The sequence below is a fragment of the Apiospora phragmitis genome (assembly GCF_038363925.1).
Source record: "Apiospora phragmitis strain CBS 135458 chromosome Unknown utg000010l:1.0-9815664.0:1.0-9183399.0, whole genome shotgun sequence".
NCBI lineage: Eukaryota > Fungi > Ascomycota > Sordariomycetes > Amphisphaeriales > Apiosporaceae > Apiospora > Apiospora phragmitis.
This window is the reverse complement of record NW_027117409.1, coordinates 5,382,342-5,398,590: the sequence shown is the minus strand read 5'-3', so window position 1 is coordinate 5,398,590 and position 16,249 is coordinate 5,382,342. Positions and strand designations below refer to the sequence as shown.

The 16,249-nt window shown below is 52.2% G+C and overlaps 7 protein-coding genes across 7 annotated transcripts; 3 read left to right on the top strand and 4 right to left on the bottom strand.

Moving 5' to 3' along the window:
- Positions 1-600: 600 nt before the first annotated feature.
- PG994_011388 (ribosome biogenesis regulatory protein) lies at positions 601-1,213 on the bottom strand (the record flags this gene model as incomplete). The annotated part of the gene is made up of 2 exons (XM_066862797.1): positions 601-953; positions 1,042-1,213. The coding sequence occupies 2 exons, from the start codon at positions 1,211-1,213 to the stop codon at positions 601-603; spliced, it is 525 nt and encodes a 174-aa protein (XP_066711907.1).
- A 398-nt stretch (positions 1,214-1,611) lies between these two features.
- PG994_011387 (mitochondrial 37S ribosomal protein mS29) lies at positions 1,612-3,113 on the top strand (the record flags this gene model as incomplete). The annotated part of the gene is made up of 2 exons (XM_066862796.1): positions 1,612-2,281; positions 2,332-3,113. Coding segments are annotated over 2 exons (1,452 nt in total), but the record flags the coding sequence as incomplete, so codon positions are not given.
- A 569-nt stretch (positions 3,114-3,682) lies between these two features.
- PG994_011386 (uncharacterized protein) lies at positions 3,683-4,753 on the top strand (the record flags this gene model as incomplete). Its single annotated transcript, XM_066862795.1, has 2 exons — positions 3,683-3,743; positions 3,972-4,753. The coding sequence occupies 2 exons, from the start codon at positions 3,683-3,685 to the stop codon at positions 4,751-4,753; spliced, it is 843 nt and encodes a 280-aa protein (XP_066711905.1).
- Positions 4,754-5,031: 278 nt separating this feature from the next.
- On the bottom strand, positions 5,032-6,460 carry PG994_011385 (uncharacterized protein; the record flags this gene model as incomplete). The annotated part of the gene is made up of 4 exons (XM_066862794.1): positions 5,032-5,601; positions 5,676-5,725; positions 5,788-5,895; positions 6,091-6,460. 4 exons carry the CDS (start codon positions 6,458-6,460, stop codon positions 5,032-5,034), a joined length of 1,098 nt encoding a protein of 365 aa, XP_066711904.1.
- Positions 6,461-7,124: 664 nt separating this feature from the next.
- On the bottom strand, positions 7,125-8,824 carry PG994_011384 (g-protein coupled receptor; the record flags this gene model as incomplete). Its single annotated transcript, XM_066862793.1, has 4 exons — positions 7,125-7,850; positions 7,908-8,111; positions 8,166-8,367; positions 8,481-8,824. 4 exons carry the CDS (start codon positions 8,822-8,824, stop codon positions 7,125-7,127), a joined length of 1,476 nt encoding a protein of 491 aa, XP_066711903.1.
- A 3,477-nt stretch (positions 8,825-12,301) lies between these two features.
- PG994_011383 (uncharacterized protein) lies at positions 12,302-12,725 on the top strand (the record flags this gene model as incomplete). Its single annotated transcript, XM_066862792.1, has 2 exons — positions 12,302-12,407; positions 12,568-12,725. 2 exons carry the CDS (start codon positions 12,302-12,304, stop codon positions 12,723-12,725), a joined length of 264 nt encoding a protein of 87 aa, XP_066711902.1.
- A 1,525-nt stretch (positions 12,726-14,250) lies between these two features.
- PG994_011382 (uncharacterized protein) lies at positions 14,251-16,023 on the bottom strand (the record flags this gene model as incomplete). Its single annotated transcript, XM_066862791.1, has 3 exons — positions 14,251-14,358; positions 15,776-15,820; positions 15,883-16,023. 3 exons carry the CDS (start codon positions 16,021-16,023, stop codon positions 14,251-14,253), a joined length of 294 nt encoding a protein of 97 aa, XP_066711901.1.
- Between the last annotated feature and the right edge of the window lie 226 nt (positions 16,024-16,249).

Below are 16,249 nucleotides of genomic sequence, written 5' to 3'. Positions count from 1 at the left end.
GTTGCTACTACTAGGCTCCTTGAGTAAACGAACATGCGAACACCCACTTGCCACTTGCGCTAACGGGATTCTTACTGCATCCCCGGTAGGTACTGGCAGTCTGAACAAAAGTACCTATTCCAGCAGTTCTCGTTCGGCATATCGAATCAAAGCCTTTGGGCTTGGTCATCGACCAGGGATAACTGCTTGGATCTGTCAGACGTGCAATTAGTTGTACATACTTATATTGTGAGTTTTGTTATTTATATTTCAGTATATCTGTTTTAGTATAGTCCGTATCTGAGGGCTGAACATCTTGACTATTGTTATACAGCGCATAGGTAAAGTATGTAGGTACACTGCATAAACAATCGAGTAGTGCATTCAATATCACCAAGCAGACAAACACCATATGATGAAGATGCGCTTTGAATGAATAAGTTTGACAGAGGGTTTGTCATCTTTGATGTTTCAATTTTCCATCCTGGTGAACCCAACGCCCTCAATGCAGTCCCAGAACGCCAGCCCTGGAGGGCGATGAATACGTAAAGTAACGACGAAACGCAACAATAGGCGAAAGCAACAGCTTCAGAGAACATCGCCAGAACCCACAGGGGCACACTAAGCCTTTCTCTTCTTCTTCTGCTTCTGCTTGTCCTCTGCTTCCCTCTCCGACTTCTCGTTGACCTCGACAACCCAGTCGTCTGGCACCACTCCCTCCTTGCGCTTGCCCTTGTAGCCCCATGTCTTCTCCCATTCGCCCTTGTCTTCGTTGAAGGTTCGGCTCTTTTCGCGCCTTTGCTCGCGAGTCTTGGGCTTGATGCCCTTGCGCTCGGCGAACTGCTGCCACTTGGTCTTCTCCTTCTGCGCCGGAAGCGGCTTCTCTCTCGGCAAGGGAGTGGAAACCGGTGGTAACGAGAGCAGCACACCGGCTGGTGTAGATGATAATGGGAGGGTGGTGAGCATTTGGTTGACTGGGAAATTCTGGGTCAGTAAAGAGGCGCGCAAGCCGAGTCTGCTGTAATCGAGCCAGATGAAGAAGGAAATGGATTTGGCACATACTCAAGGCTTGAGCGCCATCTCGCGCGGTCGCTGCGAGGCGTTCCTCGAGATCTCCGGACGAAGTGGAAGGTGGTAGAGGGTTGGGGTCATTTGCAAGGAGGAGACCGAGATCGAAGGTATAAGGTGTCGGCTTGTCGACACTGATGTCCAACTTGGGTTTTGTGGCGGCCATGGCGGACAGGTTGTTGATGATGTAGATTGAAGTTGCACGCAGCACTGTTCTTACGAGATCTTCAACACCGGGGCGCCTCAACTTTGCGATCCCGGAAATTTTGTAAGTTGGAACCTTCTGTCCCACTACAGCTGATATGATAAGCCTAGCGCGTGCTGATAGTCGGCCGATAAGCTATGCTATGTACCTTCCAATCAATGTACCTAATTGCTCTTTACGCTTTGCGCCGGAAGCCCCATTCTTCCGGTACCGATACAGCCCGGTTGCTGCACCTGTCCAGTCTGGGCAGTCTCCAATGAGCTCCCAGAATTTTGGGACTGGGGTTGGATCGACCTAAGCTCAATTGATTGAAAGATCAAGCTCGGATTTTCGTAAAGTCGCAACGACGGCGTTCAAGTCACGACGACACAATGGCGACGGCGAATTGCTGGCGCTGCCTTGGGCGCCCGTCTACACAACGGCTTCTGGCCCCATCTTCACTGTCATCCTTTAAAGCTCCCACCTCGCTAGCCACTTTCACGACCTCGGCTGCGCTCCTCTCTAGAGCCAAGGGCAATCCCAAAGCCAAAGCCAAGGATGACAAAAGCTTTTCCTTGAAAGGCCATGTCCGCACCGGAAGGAAACTTGTGTTGGGAAAGAAGAAGAAGCCAAGAGGCGAAAGAGCAAAACCCCCAGGACCTGGTGAACGAAAGGCCTTCCGTAAGCGCATACAGCTGAGCAATGACAATGCCCTCAAGGTCGAGGGCTTGCCTGAATTAGAAACCCAGAAACTGGTTGATCCCGCTGCCGTCGGCCAGATGGTCAGCCTACCAACAGGTCTAGTTGATCAGCTCAGGACTGTTGAGGCATTCAAGCCCACTCAGAACTGGGGACTATTCAGAAGCCCGCATATGCTCATCAGGAAAGACACGGTCGACTTTTTAGGGGATTTGACTAAACGGGTTGGGAATAAGGAGACCGTAAGGGCCGTCATCGAAGGCGAGCGCAGTGTTGGAAAGAGTATGTTGGGTCTGCAGACCATGGCTGCGGGTTTCATGAACAAGATGGTTGTTATCAACATCCCCGAAGGTTAGTGACCCTTTCCTCTGCCATTTGACGCATACTGACACTGGAGTCAGCCCAAGATCTGGCTGAAGCACGCACCGAATACTCGCTTATACCGCGAACGACTCCGGAACAGTTCTCGCACCCCTCTTACATCCTCAAGCTTATGCAGGCTATTCGTTCTGCCAACGAGGAGATTCTCTCCAAGGAGATTGTGAAGTTGGAGCACATCCATCTTCCCGTATCCGTTTCCCGCAACTCGTCTCTCGCTTCTCTTGCGAACGCCACCAAGGAACCCGAGTTCGCCTGGCCCATCTTCAAAGCGTTGTGGCAGGAACTGCTCCAGCCCGGCCGGCCACCCATTATGTTCACCCTAGACGGTCTGAGCCACATTATGCGGATTAGCGACTACCGCAGCCCGACTTTCAACCTAATCCACTGCCACGATTTTGCTCTTATCAGGCTGTTTGTGGAGGCTCTGGGTGGCAAGACGCACTTCCCCAACGGTGCAGCCATCGTTGGTGTGATGACAAAGGGCAACTGGCTCAAGAATAAGTCCGTGGAGAAGGCACTTGAGCAGGCTGTTGCCGATCAGGCTGGGCTGCCCCTTCCGGAGCGGGACGCCTTTTACGCCAAGTACGATGAACGCGTGTTTGAGGCTTTGAAGGGCGTCAAGGTGTTTGATGTGAAGAGCATTTCCAAGCTGGAGGCGCGGTCACTCATGGAGTACTGGGCTGCAAGTGGTGTTTTGAGGTTGAGAGTAGACGAGAAGACTGTCAGTGAGAGATGGACACTCGCTGGAAACGGTATTCTGGGCGAGCTGGAGAAAGCTAGTCTGTATGTATCCAGGCTGTAGAATGGCGTTGACCGATTGTATAACGCTATTATGTACTATTGTAAATACACGAATGTATAGATCTATGGATGTACAGCAAGAACACATCAGCTCCCTGCGAAGTCGATCAAAGGAAAATGTTCTGACCAATTGTTGACAATGCTCAAGGGAAAGGGGATTACAAGCAAAGCGCCCCTTTCTTTTCTGGTCAAGTCCTGTCAGCCTCAGTATTTAATGGTTTTACTTTGGAACATTTACGCATGCAAGCAATTGGCCATTAGGATCCTGTTCCTGTCAAGACTCCCCATCGTCCGATCCGCGTTATATTCAATATTGTGCACTTTGGTCCTCTGACCGAGCGTGAAGTGATGTAGTATTCACGTGAATACGGAGGATCATTGCATTGATTGCATACTCAATCATATAAAGCAACCCATTATCACCGACCAATCCTTCCTGATATATTGTTCTTCTTTTCTTCTCAACCAAGCATTTGCAACTACCCAAGCTTGTATATTGCTTTTGCTGTCTTATCAGTTGTTGCAAGCCTCCTGGCCACCGACCCCCTTTCCCTTCGACCAACCAACACCATGGGCCACTTCAACGTAGCTGACGAAGAGAAGGCTCGTCTGCTCCAGAACGGTAGCAATGGTGAAGTATTGCCCATGATCACGCTCGTGAAGCAGCTGGCAGAGAGAGAGAGAAGATTACCACGGCGGAAGTAATCGTCCGAGTCGAAGATGCCATGGGGCAACATCTTGGGCACCATTGCGCAATGTGCGGTACACTGATGTGCCGTAGTAAGATACAATGCATTTCCTTCTCTAAGCCTTTGCTGGCTCTATGGTGAGCAATGACTGACACTTTACTGTTGTATAGCTGCCTTAATCCGCTGCCTGCTGGAGTTCCCTCCCGCTCAGAAAGGCCTACAGAAGCTCTTCTTCGACAGCCGCGACCAGTCTGGCAACACTCCCTTGATGGTGGCTGCTCGGCAAGGCCATGCTAGTATGCTGGCAATGCTTGCTTCGCAAAAGGTGTTTCTCAACACCAAGAATGATGCGAAGCAAACCGTTCTCCATCAAGCAGTGCTGTCTCATTCGATCGAGACATTGGAGGTTGCACTTCGTCTTGGAACGGAACTTGACGCCAGAGATGTCCAGGATTGGATGCCACTGCATCACGCCGCCGAATACAACGACCTCGAGGCCTGCGGAAGACTTGTTGGCTATAAGGCCAGCCTCTCGGCCAAGGAATCGCGAGGATACACCGCTCTGCATCTTGCCGCGGAAGCAGGGCATCTCGACGTCGTCCGCGGCATCGTCGCTGCTGGAGCTGCGCTCGACGATGAATCCAAGGAAGGAGCCACAGCTCTTCATTTGGCAGCTGTCTGGGGCCACGAGGCAGTCGTGTATGTTCTCATCAACCAAGGTACCGATGTCAATGCCCATGACTCAACATGCAGCACGCCTCTCCACTTGGCTGTCACATCGGAGAAAAACGGGATTCTCAGCTGTATTGAGAAGCTCCTAGCTAGCGGCCGTGTCAACCTTGAACTCAAAGACACCATGTGGAAGACTGCAGAAGAGCTGGCGCATGGCCGAGAAGATGTTTTGGCTGTCTTCAAGCGCACGTCGAAGGCGCAATATGGATTAGGTGGCTGAGAAAAGGGAATGGAGCCAGAGGATCTTTGAGCTGGTCATTGGAGCGCACTTGAATTATAGTATAGATGCGAATCCGTTCAGAAATCAAGTAAGCGGATTCAGCATAAAGGCGATTGAACGAGCTAGCATCGTTGATAATAATCATCTGCGTCCGCCCCCTGAAGCCCATATTTCTTGCTCCTCGTCCACTCCCTTCGGGAAAACTTGGAGTTCAAGTAGTAGTAAACGACCCCCGCCCCTCCACCCCCCTCATACCTAGGTATATGCTGAATAACCCTTCATTTCACACCATGCGCATCCTTCAGTGCCCGGATGGAATCCTGGTCGTACTCGTGCTTCTGGGGCATAGGGCTCCAATACATCCACATGTGAGGGCACCCGATATACCGCTTCATCGTGACCTTGACATTCCCGGCCTGGACGAGCTTGAAGCCGTAGGCCTCGCCCTCGTCGCGGAGGGGGTCGACGGCGCCGGTGCGAAGGAAGGTGTCGCAGAGCCCCCGGAAGTTGTCGGCCTTGATGGGACACGTCCACCACTCGGGGATCAGGGCGAGGCGCTTGGGAAGCTGGTCGCGTGGGAAGCAGAACCCGCCGAAGAGCCGGATGCGCTTGAAGGGCAGCACGGGACCGTGGGCGAACTCGCGGAACGATGGGTACGGCGACTCGGCCGGGTCGTCGTACAGCAGCCCCTTGTCCGTCGCCGGCACCGTCGCCATGCACAGCTTCAGGGGCACGCCGGCGTCCCGCGCCAGATGCTGCAGCACCAAGCTGATGGTGGCGCCTGCAGAGATCCCCCCTACCGAGACCGAGTCTGGATTGATGTTCAACTTTTGTGCCGAGTCCCGGACCTTTGGCTTAATGTTAGTGCTAATGTCGCTTAATCTCCAAATGCCCTTTTAGGCCGGTTGTCAGGTAATCATACCCATTGGACGGCAGCCCATCCATCCTCTATGCCCTTGCCCCAAGTAACCTCTTGATTCTTCGAGTTAGCAAACGTCGTACGCCACCCCAGCCACGGAGCCCGATGAACTTACCAGGGCAATGGCGATAATTCACATCCACCACAACAACGCCGGCGCCATCTCTCATGTTCAGACAGAGGAGCGCGTCACACGTTAGGTCGCCGAGCACATGGCCGCCTCCTATTGCATTTGAAGGTGTGCCCTCTATTAGTTTATCTCTTGTAGGTTTATCACCCAACGCCTTCCTTGATGGATCCGCTCAATCATCTCAACAAACACGAGATCATAAGATCCGATAAAACAAAATTGTCGCAGAGAGAAGAAGAAACAAAGATCTAGACCGACCGATTTAGGAAAGGCATGTCAAGTACGCACCATGAAAGTTGAGATGAACGCCGTAAGGGCCGTCTCCCCACCTGGCCGGATCGGGACGGTAAACCTTAACCGGGACCTGGGCCTGGCCGTCGGTGGACGCGACCGCGTCGTCCGCGACCCTCTCGTAGCCCGTCGTGTTGGTGCACCAGGGCGGCGCGTAGAGCGCGGGGTTCTTGCGGATCTCCGGGAGGGGTGCCTCGTGCTGGGCGGGCTTGTCCGAGTTGGCGCCCAGCAGGACGAGCTCGACGGCCTTGGGATCGTACTGCGCCAGCACGTGCGGCGGGAAGAGGTCCTCGGCTGTCAGCTTCTTCTTCGTCGGCCGGGCCGTGGAATCGGCAGCGCCGCCGGGCTGGGGGTTGTTGTCGCCCATCGTCGGTTTTGCTGACGTCCAGGGAAATAAAAGATAGGATGAACTAAAGTAAGTAATGGGATTAGTTTCCAATCTATAATACCTGCTGGGGTGTTCACGACACAAGTGAAGATTTACGATGAGTGACCCAAACACAAATCGACATATATGGAACGACTTATATCTTACACGACTAGTTAAACCTCCCCTAAGACGGGCATGCAACTCGAACACTATGCACACTCTGTGGATACTTCCCTCCAACCCCGCACTCTGGGGGTTACAGCATCCACCCGACGGCACTGGGGAAGGCAAATGCGGAGGTTCTTTTCGTGTGATACCTTCTTCTCGTTATGCTTTGATCAAAGGCGGCTCCATCTGACTGCCTATTGTACCTTACTCTACAGCTTGCATGTATTCTATCCTTCAGTATTACTGTAACATTAACATCGGCCCATAATCCGCATAACGGGCGACGCTGGGTCGACCCTCCCTGTAGTGGTATACCCTCCGACGTGGCCAACTAGCCAACAGTTGTTATATCCATCCATGTGACTCAAAACAGCAAAATCGACCCCAAAAAACTCCTGTCGCGTACCCACGCCAGCGTTTTTCTTTTCTTTTGTACAAGCGCCCTCGCTGACTCAATGTTCCTGGGCTTCCACAGCAAACGATCCGAGTCGTGTCACAGACTCGTCAAGGACGTATCTCGGAGAACTCGCATGGTACTGCCTGTTACTTCACTGCCCGAGTCGTCCTTGCTGAGTCCTCTGTTGACACGACGCTCCAGCTCGACGGCCCGCTCGCGCTCGCGCTCGTCCCTTACGGCGCTGGCGGCAAGGTGGCCGCGAGGGAGGCCCTTCACTCGATCTCGCAAGTCTCTGATCTCCTCTCTCAGCGCCGTCAGGCTGGTGGAGAAGAATATGACCGAGTTCCAGACTCCCTGTAGCGGGAGCACGATGCCGGCCGCCAAGTTGATGCCGAAGCTGACCTCGTTCGGGTTGATCAGGTCATGGACGCGATTGATGGAGCTCGGTGTCCAAGTGACCAACACCGATATGGCAAAGACAAAGGACGTCCGGAGATAGGCCAACTTGACGGGATCCATGTTGTTAAACTTGCTGCACCAGCGGGTGTAAGCCTTGCGCAAGTGCGCCCACACCGATTTCCTGGGAGCGGGATCGGCCGTAATCCGTGTGACAGTGTGGTACGGATTGTGCGATGTAGACTGCTCAGGTGTAAGAGTCAGTCGAGCTTGGTCCCGGTCCTCGGCAGGCCCATCAAACCAGTTTATGGCCGTAGGAGACCTAGACTGCCCGCTGCTGATTGGGGTTGGTCGATGGACTGTACTGGTTTGGGTCACCTCGGTTGTCGCAATGCTACCCATAGTAGCAGCGTTCGAGAACAATTTCTGGATGTCATGGTAAGAATATCATTCAAATATGAGATGCCGTTGATTCCGAGAAACATACCTTTTCCCCTGAATCCCGGGTACGGGCACATCTCCAGCAGGGTTACTGAGCGACAGATTGCGAAGCTGGTTCCGCTGTTTGAACACGTAATATCCCACTGCGATGTAGATGCAGGTAGATAAGACAATGCATACCCATATCGGGAGGTAATAGGTGTATATGCGCAAGTTGCTCCAATCCTTATCGATCCAACACCATAGCTGCGACAAGGTCAGTCTCATGTCATCTGGGGGTTCAGAGCGGTCCCCGCATACCGTTGCGTTTCCGTACACCTGGACTCGGTTTTCTCCGCGCGCTACTAGTAACCATACCGCTGGGATGAAAGGGATACCGTAGCAGATGCCAAAGTACGCCCACCAGTACCCAAGAAAGCTGTTGGGGTTGGCAGCGAAGAAAAATACCATATAGACATTGACGGCCATAGCGAATGACCACCATGGATCGGATTGCATGAACCTGCGAGAGGGAAAAGAAAATCGCGTTAGCAGGACGGTAATGTCTCATAAGTGCGTTCTTCTGGGCATCTCATTCTGGTAGGGAGGAAAGTGCAAAGGGGGCCGGCGACATACATCTCAAACATGAAGGCCTGGGTCTGGCATAACGCACTGCCCGCACCTGCCTCGATTCCTGCATACCCGATAAGGCAGGCAATACTGGCGCCCAAGTTTGCGAAGGATGCGAAGGTGATGAAGGTGTTCGGGACAGTGCGCAAGCGCTTGAACGCGGCGAAGGCGATCAATAGGAGCAAAACTCCGGTAACTGAGAGCGAGGCACCGACTCTCTCGAAGACGACAATGGTATTCACTTGTTCTCGTGTCAGGCTTGTAGCCCTGAATGGCCTCCCAGTCTCTGACAGTGGAGTGTCGTGGTTTGGTTCGCTGCTGTCCATGATAGCATCGCCATAGGAGCTCATGCTGTTGTTGGTAGACTCGTGGAGCTGGCTGGGTGGTGACAAGTGACCAGCTCAATTGAGTGTGAAACCGTCAACGAATTTCTTTTCTTGTAGAATACTGGTCCAAAGATCTGGGTGGTACGGTTACAAGATTAGAGCATTGATGGGTTGTTCAAGCTGAACGGCATCGGCATCGAGCCGAGAAGCGTGGGTCGACGACGTCTTTAGTCGGGAGAACCCACCATAGAAAGCGGGCTTGTGAATCCTCCTGCTGTGGTATAGTGACAATATCTGGAGATTGAGTTGTGTCACGGAGGACAAATGAGCGCACACGGCAATAGAACAGGACAGGAACGGTGGATCGAAGGTGAGTGTTGATCAGACTTGGGAGGCTACCATGTGTACAGGTAAATATCAATACAGCCCAGAAGTAGGCATACAATGCGAATGGGGAGAATGAAGCAAGATGATTGAGGTGTCTCCGACGTGGAATCATCAATGATAGGTAGGCAGGAGTGAAACAGAGGTCGGGGTTATGAATTGGATCGTAGGCACTGTCTGTAGGACAATAGAGGCGAGCGAAGGAATAGACATCCAATTAAGCTTAGAAGGCAAGCAGCCGCATCATCGCTTTTTCGCCTGGTCTGGGTTAGATATAAATCACGAAGTCCTTACCTTACCCCAGACCTGCAGAGCCAGGAAGGGACAATATAGGAGAGAGACAGAAAAGAGGAGACGCCCAGAGACTGCATGCTATCAAGTTGTTTGGAGGTGAGCCCCCGTACAAACGCTTTAGAGCCCTTCGAGTCTGCCTTTGGTTACACACGGCTGCAATCTACCATGGTCGAAGAGTCGTGACATGCATATTGAAGCAAGGAGAGCAGGGAAACATGTCCGGTTTTGTTTCTCCGAGGGCGAGGGCGAGGAATTGTCTGCCAACCTGGGCGTCTGGCATTTTCAGTGCCATACTGGTTGGTCACTGCCCAGGAAAAGCTAGTTGGGCTCTTCTGTCTGCTACCCGGAGCGTCGTATGGGGTGGCATCTTGCATCTATCGAGTCACTGACAGTGGCATCCGAAGTATGCAGCTTCACACTGGATGCCCCAGGATGCCCCAATCCCGAATGGCTCGTCAACCTGAGCTGAACACGATCGGACCGCCCAGGCCACCCCAATTTCGCACTTCTCTTCTTCCGTGCTCGTTCTTCGTTTGTCCCGAGATATCCATCCACCTGACGTAGGCAAACAACCGAATGGCCAACCATCAGTACGAATGGTGAGGTACCTGTCTTTACCCCGGCCATTCAAACGAAACGAAACCGACACCAATGATGCAAGTCATGCCAAAGGTCATGCCAAAGTAGGTGGTAGGTTGCCTGTAGCAATCAATCAACCCTGGCCGTTACATACCTTCATAACATGACAAGGAAGACGAGTGCATGTAAGTCAGCATATGGCATCTGCCAGGACCCTTGGTGGCAATCATCGAAGATTGGTCCATCCCATCGCGTCCCATCCCGCCCCGACCCCACGCATGGCTGACATGAGCTGGGGGAGGGTCATGGCTGCCTACTATCTGCGGAGGAAAGCTACATCTTGCGTCTACATCGATTGATTGAAAGAGAAGGGAATTAATTGGGTTGAGAATGCATGCTGCTTGCGATTGCCATGCCAATACCACGCAGGTAGGGCCCCTTGCTTCATCCGATACACACCCGACACATCCATTCGGTCCATACCTATCAATCAAGGCAAAGGGGTGAGAAGGGCAAAGGGGGGCGGGGAATAAATCAGGCACGCCACATCACCTCTGGAGAAAAGATTTCATTGGTCAAATCGTTCCTTGCCTGCTGATGCTGCTGTTGCTGCGTGGTACTGCTAATTACCACAATACATGTACACGACATCCTGGATAATGCATTTCCATTCCAATCATGAGCTGTCCTGGCATTTCCTGGACATGTATTGCGGATTTGTACGACGTAGCCAGGTCCAACCATATGTCGCCGCACCATGCATTCCCTAGCGTATGTCATCAGCTGGGCCGTTGCTAGGGGTGGGGGGACGGGGAGCTTGCTGCTTGAAGTCAGTATGGGACGTTGCAGACCGACGGGACGGGAATTGGAGGCACGGGGAAGCGGTCTGCTTTTAATAAGGCTCTCTACCCCAAGCAAGAGGTCGAGAGATGACATGTCTGGTCTCTACGCGCCCGGGTTTGGAGACGTAATCTTCAGTACCACGACGATCCTTCTTTAGTCCAATGACCTTACCGACTTGGCTGACTCAACGATTTGTCCGCAGTCAGATTCGCCTATGTCTTCAACTCCGACATATTTACTTGCCTACTTAAAGTATGCCGACATGGGGTTTACGGTGAAAGGCGACGTCCAAACAGGCCTGGCTCGGCCGTTTGGCGCTCAGACACTGCCGTTTGTAGCGTCTCATGAAGAATTTCGCATCATGCCATTGGTCCAAACCGTGGTTTGCCAGCTTGGCAGCGCTGCTCTACCTACCAGGCCATGTTATATTACCTGCATACATCGTATGCCTACCTACCTACCCAAGAATACTCGACCTTACCTAAGGCATCCATCCATCCATTATCACAGCTGCGTGTATGTGTCCACACCGTTTGGGTGACTGCATTGCTATCCTAGCAAGGTAGGTGCTGATCAGCAGCAACAAACGACAGCATTGATCATGCCCATATCGGGGTACTCGTTGATTGCCACCTGGATTTGACCTCTCATCGGGTCGTACAAACTTGTCTTGAGGACAGAGTCGAGTTTCGGTACGTAGATTGACAACGACGCAAGACCAAACGCCGCCTGCACCCCCTGATCCAGATCAATCAGGCCTTCTCGCGCGGCACACCATGCTAGTCTCTTATCGGACCACGTTTGCGAGGAATGGGGCTCCTATGCACGACGAGGCTCAAGGGAAACCTCCTTACTTCGCATCCCCTGCCCATGACATTCTGTTTCAGATCCCAATGCGCTCAGGAACAAGTCCAGACAGGCTGCCGTCGCAAACCGATAGTGTTATTCAGCTTCATAGATACTTATCATGCTCATACGACGGAAGAATCCCGAATACATTTTGGGACTTTCAAGATGGTTTTAGAGCCCAGGAGAATAAATCTCTCAACGCGACAGGCGGGCTTTTCCACATTGTGCTCATCGGAGTGTCGAGTAGAGCAGCCAGCCATTAAGTTGCTTTCCGACACGTTTTGAGACATCAATGACGGGCTGGCAACCGTACGTAGCCAGTGATGGAACTATAGCATACAGCTCCGATCAAAGTTAGGCACGTGGAAGCTGTAAATTTGTCATGACGGTTATGTTGACCGATCAAATGGTGTAAACGGTTCTGGGTAGGGGGACCTGGGTAGAGATCAGAGCTAGAGCAAGTTTGAGTCTATCACTCACGCACAAGTTGGCTTGCAAAAGCCTATTTGAATCTATTCTAGGCTTGATGTCAGAATTCAAAAGTCCCTCACCATGCGCTTCTTCCGTATTCTCTCCTTCCAGGCCCTCCGTGCTGCCGCCGAGCTTGTCACCACGAACGCGGAGCCTGCTCACACGACGGGCTGCCGCCGGAACAAAGGTAATGAATGCACTCCCACCCCCCTACTGCTACTACCACTCTCACATCACCGTGAGAGCTATACGGCACAAGACGTGCTCGTGAGACAAGAGTGTGTCATTTAGATGTGTGTGCTAACCTGTTGACGTGGCCGAGCCTGCCGGCGACGCGTCCTTCCTAGCCGTCGCCGGCATGGCCTTGGCGCCCCGCCTCACCCACAACTTCTCGCGGATGCCCGAGGCCGAGCCGCGGGCTCGCTCAGCATCCAAAATGAAGAAGCCGCCGACAAATGCCTCCTCCTCTGCCCACTGGGGTGTGCCTCGGTGGAGGTGTACATAACATTACTATTTGAAATAGCGAAACTAAAGAAGAAAAAAAGCCCCGCCAGAACTCGATGGCCAACATCTAATAGGTCTTATGGGGGATGCGTAAGTCTCACCGGCTGGCTGCCTGTCTTTCCTCTTCCTGCTCCATTGAGTGATTCAGGGGCTAGCCGCAATGAACGAACAGATGCTACGCCCAATTCGAAGCCGATTCCAAGAACCGCATGTGAGGCACGCAGGGGAATCAGCGGAAAGAGGGTTGTTCTACTTGATGTGAGGGGAGTTGTTGGTAGTCCCAAGTCCACCGAATCCTCAGTTGATTCATACGTTGCAACCTGGAGCCTTTGCCTAAGAATAAACACATTGATGTATCCGCTTACCTGGCACGTCTAGGAGTTCTTTGCAGCCCGCCCCTGGCTTGGCGTATCTGGATGCGTACGGGTGCCGCCTTACTATACGCCTTCTTCTCCTAATCGGTCCAGATCTCTGGAATTACATATTTATTATGCCAGGCATTGCACGTTACTATCAATCAATCATGTAAGCGCCTTGAGACCCCTGCAGCAAGGGGGCTCGCCACGTGCAGGTTAGGCTACATATTTATGCATCGCAGAAGCAAACAACTACTTTATTTATCCGAGAAAACAATTTCTAATTGTGATAGGACTTGACAGTCGTTCCATCACACCACCCATATCACCATAGGTTGGGCCACCCAGCATTCTGATTGGTCAATATGTGCATTACGTGTTCGTATTCTTGCCGGTCTTCCTTTCGACGCATATATTATTATGGTAAGAAGCAGATGGTTACCAGAGTTTAAAAGCATATACATGCCACTGGGCTCAGATAGAAACGGTGGAGGCTTGGCGGTTTTCGGTAACCCGATTTGTGGCACGGCGCAACGCGATTTGCACTTGCTAAGATAATCACGATAACCCCTTTGCCCTATCCCAAACCTTCCCAAGAATGCGCCCATCCTTGGGTGAAACTGTTATTTGGAAGAATCCAAATGACCAGATCATGTAACAAACAATGATTTGACCAACATGAAGTCTTTCCCACCCTCCTTTACCGAAGTTCTGACTGACATGACCTTGTAAGAAGAGGGTCCTTGGGGCATACATGATATATACATCATCGCATTCTGGATCATGAACATCTGGGCCTATGTTTACTAGTTGACCAACTGGCCCAGCTGGGGGTTGGAAAATGAACGCTCTGTTTTGGCATATGACTTACCAAGCCGTCGCAAGTGGCAAATTCAGGTTGACAGAGGGAATGTAAATGGGGTATCCGATATAGCTCAATTGAATCTACCTACGAGATTGGTCGTCGTTCCTCCCTGTACTGTGTTTCTGTGGTAGACTGGCTACGTAGCTAAGCCGGAAGATTTGAGAGCGATAGAGTTACACATCAGAATATATCTTAGCCTTGCTCCTCATGAAGACCAAAAGAGACATACAACGATTTGGAGTCTAATAGCTTCCCGCATACGACCTCACCCGGATCTCTGAACCCTCCCACGCCCACCAGACACCTCAAAGCGTGTACATGAAATCGGGGCGGTGGTCTCCAAGTGCATCGATTTCCTGCTCCGTCTTTCCTTCTACCAGATAGTCCCGCTTCCCCTCTCGACGCTTCCTATTCTCGATGCGCAATAATGTCGTCATGAGAATACTACCACCGAGGAGGAATACGGTCATGTAGGCAATAATCACAGCATGTCCTTCCACATACCGAGGCGCGTTGAAGTAGATGTTGGAGCTGACGATCCCGTTGAGGTTCCCCCAGCCGATCACGAAGCCGAGAACAACACCTCGCTTATAGACACCCTCGATATTGTTTGCCATCCAGCTGATGGTATTGGAGATGCATGGGTAGATGCCAAGCGCTCCAAGGAAAGTACCAGCGTATTTGACGGCGGCGCTGTTGGAGCCGACCATCATAGCAAACCCAATAATACCGATGGAACTAACAGCGATATTGCATAGGCCACGCTGGCGTGTGCGGTCGGCGACGAATCCAATGATGACGGTGAGGATAGCGGCGGCCACGTAGGGCGGAACACTCATGAGTTGAGCACGGACGACGTCCTCCCCATTAGGACCGCTCCACCCGAGTTCGGAAACAATTGTGGGCAAGAAAAGTGAGAAAGCATACAAGGGCATGTCGCAGCCCATATAGATGGCCATTCCAAGCCACATCTTCCAGTCCTTCAGCCCATCCCATAAGTATGTGGGCTTCCAGTCCTCGTGCTGGGCGGAGGCTTGCTGGTCCATCTTGAGTCGTCGAACAACACGCGCGCGATCATCGTCGCTGAGGAATCTAGCATTGTCGGGGAAGTCGTGAACCATCCAAAAGGATGCAACACCAAAGCAAACCGTAAGGAGACCTTCGAGGATGAAGATCCACTCCCAGCCTTTCTTGCCACCAAGTCCATCCATCTTCTCAATGGCAGCGGCGAGAAGACCACCGAAGGAGCCAGAGATGGCAGCGGCAGAAAAGAAGATCGCCTGCATAGTTGAGTGAGAAGACTAATCCTATGACATATGTGCTAGAGTAACTCACGGCTCGAACACCAAACTCAGACCGCTTGTACCAACAGGACAGGTAGTAGTTGACTCCCGGGAAGAGGCCAGCTTCTGTCAATCCAAGGAACCAGCGGGCAGCCATAAGGCCAGACCAGTTGTCGACGAAGCCCATACCCAGCATCGAACAGCCCCACAAGACCCTAGATCAGGAGGGTCAGCATAGCACCGCAAGAGACAAACACCAGCTGCTTACATGATGATGGGTATGAAAATGGAAGGCCGGAGCTTCTTGAGAAGGACATTGGTAAGCGGTTCAAACACCGAGTAGGACACGAAGAAGATGGTCAAGGTTGCGTTGTAAGATGGTGTAGTGAGGCCCAGATCCTTGGATAGGCCCGCGATCTTGGCGTTGCCTATGTTTGTTCGATCTAGGAACGCCAGCAGGTACAGAACGCAAAGCTGTGAAGTTCATGTCAGCGTCCGACCGTGGCCCAATGGCATATTAGGGAATGTGCAGTTGCTCCACACTTACCCAGGGGATGAGAATCCAGTCTAGGCGCCATACCAGAGCGCGGTCCTGGTATCCTTGTAAGTCAACTTGCCAGACGGGCTCAAGTTCAGTCAGTCTCGGATTCTTACTATCTTTGCCCTTTCTTCAGGCGACAGATGCGTGTCTGGGTCATAGAGTAATCCATGATGATAAACGCCGGCTTCTGGTGAAGCATCGCTCTCGTGTCGGGAGGAGGCTGCCTTGCCCTCGCTCTTTTCGAGGTCACTCATGATGTGGATGTTGAGTCAATGTGAAAGCACGCCCCAGAAGAACAATTGGCAAATGGCTATTGAACCCGGTTGAAGGGAACTAAAGCGTGAAAGTACAAAAGCCCGCCGCAAGGGTTCTCATGGAATTGAAAGTTTCCCCGCAGGTCCACCGCGCTGCGCCAAAAGGTAAAGTTGAGAGAGGATGGGAGTCGAACCTGGGTATGAAGTAGGTATGTGAACTGTATGC